This window comes from Gossypium hirsutum, chromosome A12 (genome assembly GCF_007990345.1).
Source record: "Gossypium hirsutum isolate 1008001.06 chromosome A12, Gossypium_hirsutum_v2.1, whole genome shotgun sequence".
In the NCBI taxonomy this organism is placed as follows: Eukaryota; Viridiplantae; Streptophyta; class Magnoliopsida; order Malvales; family Malvaceae; genus Gossypium; species Gossypium hirsutum.
In genome coordinates this window covers 1,127,288-1,133,287 of record NC_053435.1, presented here as the reverse complement: position 1 = coordinate 1,133,287, position 6,000 = coordinate 1,127,288, and the positions used below count along the sequence as shown (strand labels likewise).

At 40.5% G+C, this 6,000-nt stretch overlaps 1 protein-coding gene across 1 annotated transcript; it reads left to right on the top strand.

Moving 5' to 3' along the window:
- The first annotated feature begins 5,332 nt into the window (after window positions 1-5,332).
- On the top strand, window positions 5,333-5,755 carry LOC121211278 (uncharacterized). Its single transcript, XM_041083916.1, has one exon. The coding sequence runs from the start codon at window positions 5,333-5,335 to the stop codon at window positions 5,753-5,755; it is 423 nt and encodes a 140-aa protein (XP_040939850.1).
- The last annotated feature ends 245 nt before the right edge of the window (window positions 5,756-6,000 follow it).

Sequence of the window (6,000 nt, the reverse complement as noted above, 5' to 3'; positions counted from 1 at the left end):
CGTAGGCGTCCTCTTCCACTATAACTGGCTTACTCGAGTGGAGAAGGATCATCCAAAAGCCAAGGATTAAGCCCAAGGCGGAATGAGACCAAGGCGGAATGAGACAACCGGAGGCTGGAACTTTCCCATAAGAATTTCTTTTCACTTAAAACTCTCTTTATTATTTTTACTATTTTCGTAATCATAATTTCAGTAAACTTTAAACTCTGTTTTTATTTTATTTTCGCTTCCAAAATCAATTCTTAAAATCTGTTTTTTTTTTCCAGTAACGCAGGTTTTCTTGGGCACGATTCTGCTTAGGATTTCGAGAAACAAGCATTCGTATAATCCGGTCCCTGAGGATTCGACCCTACTTCCCATTTACTATTCTTTTTCTATTTTTATTATTTTACAGGGAATAGGTTATTTTTGGTGCTCTCAACGACCGCATCAAATTTTGGCGCCGTTGCCGGGGATCGGCAACATACTAATCTTGTTTTTCTTTATTTTCTATGACCAGATCTGCTCCAGGTACTCTTGCGTTCGACTCAAAAATCTAAAAGACTGCGAAAGCTAATTGAAAGGAAACAAAACTAAGGAAAAAGCAGTCAGCGGTGGTTGGAACTCAAAGCAATCCACCGCCAAAAATTAGAATCGGCGACGAAATAGAGTCTGGGGTTAACGAAAACCCTACTCAAACGTTAGAAAGTAAAGAAGAAGAAGTCGATTCCCCTGAAGAAGTGCTGAACACTAGGGTTGACGAAAACCCTAATTTAACACCTCAACTTATGGCTTAGACAATTCGGCAACTGGCCGAAGCGCCGACAGAACAACCGCCACTATGCATCGCGTATCCTACTATGGATACTGATTTGAATTAAAGTCAGGCTTGATTCAGCTACTGCCAACTTTCCGTGGGTTACAAAATGAAAACCCCCATAAGCATTTAAAAGAATTCCATATGGTTTGTTTGAGTATGAAACCTCAGGGGGTAACTGAGGATCAAATTAAATTGCGCGCTTTCCCTTTTTCCCTAGCAGATTCAGCTAGGGAATGGTTATTTTATTTACCTCCTGGATCCATTACAACTTGGGCTGATCTATCTCGTTTATTTCTTAACAGGTTTTTCCCTGCATCACGAACGGCTGAGTTAAGAAAAGAAATTGTGGGTATAAGGCAAAAAGATGCAGAGACTCTATACGACTATTGAGAGCGATTTAAGAAGTTGTGTGCAAGTTGCCCACAACACGGTATAACGGAACAGTCTTTGCTCCAGTACTTTTATGAAGGCTTGAAACCCATGGAGATGAATATGGTAGATGCCGCGAGTGGAGGAGCATTAGTCAACATGACTCTACAACAAGCAAGAAACTTAATCTCTACAATGGCTGTGAATTCCCAGCAATTTCGAGCCAATCCTGAACCCCCTAGAAGGGTTCACCAGCTAAGTAATTCTACCATTGAAGATAGACTTGATAGACTTACTAATATTGTGAATTCCTTTGTTACAGAAAAATCGAAACCAGCCCGAGTATGTAGAATATGTGCTACACCTGAACATACGACTGATGCATGCCCTAGTCTGTGTGACGATTCTATGGCCCATTTAGATGCAGTGGGAAATTTTCCTGGGCCACCACAAAGACGATACGACCCTTACGCCAATACCTACAACCCAGAATGGAGGGACCACCCCAATTTTAGTTATGGGGCTAATCCACGATATAACCAACCATACCAAAATCAGGCCCCACAACAGTCGCAAGATTCAGGTAATTCTTTAGAAACTTTGGTCAATAAATTAACAACTAATGTCCTTGATTTTCAACAGCAAACTCTCAATTTCCAAAGAGAAATAAAGGGTTTTCAGCAGAAAACTGAAGCATCCATAAGGGAGTTAACCACATCAATTGAGAAATTAAACTCTCAAGGGAAACTGCAATCACAAACAGAACCAAACCCGAGGCAGAATACGAATGCAGTAATGTTGCGAAGTGGAAAGGTGCTGGAACCAATTCCTGGCAAGAATCTTGGTCAAGAAATCGCCCAGGAAACTCTAGAAAATGATGAACAGATCCGAGCGAAACCCCCACTGCCGAAAATCCAACCTCCATTCCCAGGACGATTAAATCAGGGTCGAAAAAATAAGGAAGACAAGGAGATCCTCGAAACATTCAGGAATGTTGAGATCAACTTACCACTGTTAGATGCCATTAGACAGATTCCGCGGTATGCCAAGTTCCTCAAAGAACTTTGCACCAACAAACAAAAACTAACAGGTAATGAAAAGGTAAGTGTTGGTGAGAATGTTTCCGCAGTTCTACAGCGAAAAATGCCGGTTAAATGCAAAGATAGGGGTATGTTCGCTATTCCATGCAAAATTGGCCATTTGGGAATTAAGAAGGCTATGTGTGATCTAGGGGCCTCAATAAATGTAATGCCTTATTCTATTTATGAATCACTTAACGCGGGTTTTTTGACAAAGACAGGTGTTATTATTCAATTGGCAGACAGGTCTATTGTGCATCCCGAAGGAGTCCTCGAGGACGTCTTGGTAAAAGTTAATGAACTTATTTTCCCTGCAGATTTCTACGTAATTAAGATGGAGGAGGACAACACTGCTGGATCTTCAGACCTCCTGTTGGGCCGACCCTTCCTTAGTACTGCTAGCACCAAGATCGATGTCCGAAGCGGCACTCTTACGATAGAATTTGATGGGGAGATCGTGAAATTCAATGTTTACAATGCCATTAGCCATCCAAGTGAAATCTTGAGCGTAAACCGCGTCGACCTGATTGACTCATTAGTGGACGAGACTTTTGAGTCAACTTATGAAGACGAATCTGAATATAGATATGATGATTATGAATTTGTTAAGACATTATTATCACCATCAGAAACTAAACTTCTACCTTCTGTTGTGCAGGCTCCAGATTTGGAATTGAAACCACTTCCCGCGCATCTCAAGTATGTATTTTTAGGAAAAGGTAATACCTTACCCATTATAATTTCAAATAAACTCTCTAAACCCGAGGGGGAAAGTTTGATCCAAGTACTAAAGAGTCATAAGGAGGCAATTGGCTGGACCATTACTGACTTGAAGGGGATAAGCCCCTTGACATGCACCCACAAGATTTACTTGGAGGAGAACACGAAACCAAGGAGAGAGGCACAAAGACGTTTAAACCCGAATATGGTGGAGGTAGTGAAAAAAGAAATAATTAAGCTGTTGGATGCTGACATCATTTTTCCTATTTCTGACAGCAGATGGGTAAGTCTGGTACAAGTCGTGCCCAAAAAAAACGGGCGTGACAGTAAAGAAAAATGCTGAGGGCGACTTAGTACCGGTCCGAGTGCAGAACGGGTGGCATATCTGCATCGATTACAGGAAGTTGAACGCTTATACTAGAAAAGATCATTTCCCTCTTCCTTTCATAGATCAAATGCTTGAACATTTAGCTGGTAAAACTCACTTTTGTTGTCTTGATGGATATTCAGGTTTCTTCCAGATCCCTGTTGAGCCAGAAGACCAGGAAAAGACCACTTTTACATGCCCGTTCGGCACATTTGCATACAGGAGGATGCCATTTGGACTTTGCAACGCACCAGCTACCTTCCAGAGATGCATGATGAGTATATTTTCTGAATATGTAGAAAAAATTATTGAAGTTTTTATAGATGATTTTACCGTATATGGAAACTGTTTTACTGAATGCCTTGAAAACCTTACGATAATTTTGAACAGGTGCATAGAATTTAATCTTGTCTTGAACTATGAAAAGTGTCATTTTATGGTAGACAAAGGTTTGATTCTATGTCATATAGTCTCATCTAAGGGAATTGAGGTTGATAAGGCCAAAATTGACATTATAAATTCTTTGCCATATCCCTCTACTGTTAGAGAGATACGTTCTTTTCTTGGCCATGCAGGATTTTACAGGCGTTTTATAAAAAACTTCTCAAAAATAGCTGAACCATTGTGCGAGCTATTGCAGAAAGACAAAAAATTTGAGTTTGACTCAAAATGTAAGGAGGCTTTTGATACACTTAAGCAAAAGTTGGTAACCGCCCCTATAGTACAAGCACCAGACTGGAACTATCCCTTTGAAATTATGTGCGATGCAAGCGAACGTAGCGTGAGAGCCGTATTGGGACAAAAGATAGCGAAAGAGCCTCATGTCATCTGTTACGCCTCAAAGACCCTAGATGCTGCACAAAGCAACTACACAACCACAGAAAAAGAACTTTTAGCTATTGTGTTTGCTTTAGATAAATTTCAATCATATTTACTGGGATCTAAGGTGATTATTTTTTCTGACCATGCAGCTCTTAGGTACTTAATCGCAAAGAAGGAAGCAAAGCCAATGCTCATTAGGTGGATTTTACTCTCCAAGAATTTGACATCGAGATTCGTGATAAAAAGGGGTGTGAAAACCTGGTGGCCGACCACTTAAGTAGGATAAAAACTCCATTTGATGATGATCCCATAAAGGATGAGTTCCCCGACGAAAGCTTATTTTCAACCGAGGCTTACTATCCGTGGTATGCAGACATAGTTAATCTCTTAACCACGGGATCGCTGCCCACTGAGTTAGCTCAATCCATAAAAAAAAGCTTAGACGAGAAGCTCGGTATTACATATGAGACGATCCATACTTGTGGAAACATTGCTCAGATCAGATAATACGACGATGTGTTCCAGAAACTGAGGTAACCTCTATCCTTACTTTTTGTCACACAAGCTTGTGGAGGTCACTTTGGCCCTAAGCGGACAGCTCACAAGGTATTGGAGTGTGGGCTATATTGGCCTACAATCTTTCGCGACGCGTTTAACTTCTGTAAGTCTTGCGATAAATGTCAGCATACAGGTAATATCACTAGACGAAATCAAATGCCCCTATCCCCGATTCATGTATGTGAGATTTTTGATGTATGGGGCATTGATTTTATGGGCCCCTTTATTTCTGCGTTTGGAAACGTATATATACTTCTTGCAGTAGACTATGTTTCTAAGTGGATAGAAGCAAAGCCTACTCACAATGATAATGCTAATACTGTTGTGGAGTTTCTAAAACGAACTATTTTTTCTAGGTTTGGAACACCTCGAGCTTTGATCAGTGATCGTGGTACCCACCTTTGCAATAAGGTCATGGAGGCACTATTATCAAAATATGGGGTTCATCATCGTATAGCAACAGCCTACCATCCCCAAACGAACGGCCTAGCATAGGTTTCAAACAGGGAGATCAAGTCAATTTTGGAAAAAACGGTTCGACCCAACCGTAAGGATTGGAGTCTTCGGCTCAATGACGCGCTTTGAGCCTATCGGACGGCGTATAAGGGACCAATTGGCATGACCCCGTATCGACTTGTTTTTGGCAAAGCATGTCATCTACCAGTAGAGTTGGAGCATAAAGCTTATTGGGCTATTCGACAATGTAACATGGAGTTAGAGCCCACGGGGAAGGCAAGGAAATTGGACATTCAAGAATTAGAGGAAATTCGCAATGATGCCTACGAGAATGCTCGAATTTATAAGGACAAGATGTTTCATGACAAAAATATAGTTCAGAAGCATTTCTCAGTAGGACAAAGAGTTTTGCTTTATAACTCCGTATTAAAGCTATTCCCAGGTAAGCTTCGATCTCGGTGGCAAGGACCTTTTATTGTGACTGAAGTATTTACAAATGGCGCAGTTGAAATAGAGAGTGAAGAATCAGGAAAGCGGTTCACAGTCAATGGTCAACGGCTGAAGCCATTTTACGAGAATTTCTAGGCCCACACGGTCGAGAAAATTCAATTAGAACCACCATAAAACCATTCAAGGCGTCGAGCTAACGACGTTAAACAAGCGCTTGTTGGGAGGCAACCCAATCTTTTTTTTCTTTTTCTTTTTATTATTTATTATTTTCTTTTATTTTTATTTTATTTTAGTTAAATATTAATAAATTTCTATTCTTCCATCTAGGTGAAATGAAGCGAAAATACGAAGAAAAAAAAAGGCAGAAAGTGTGCACCAAA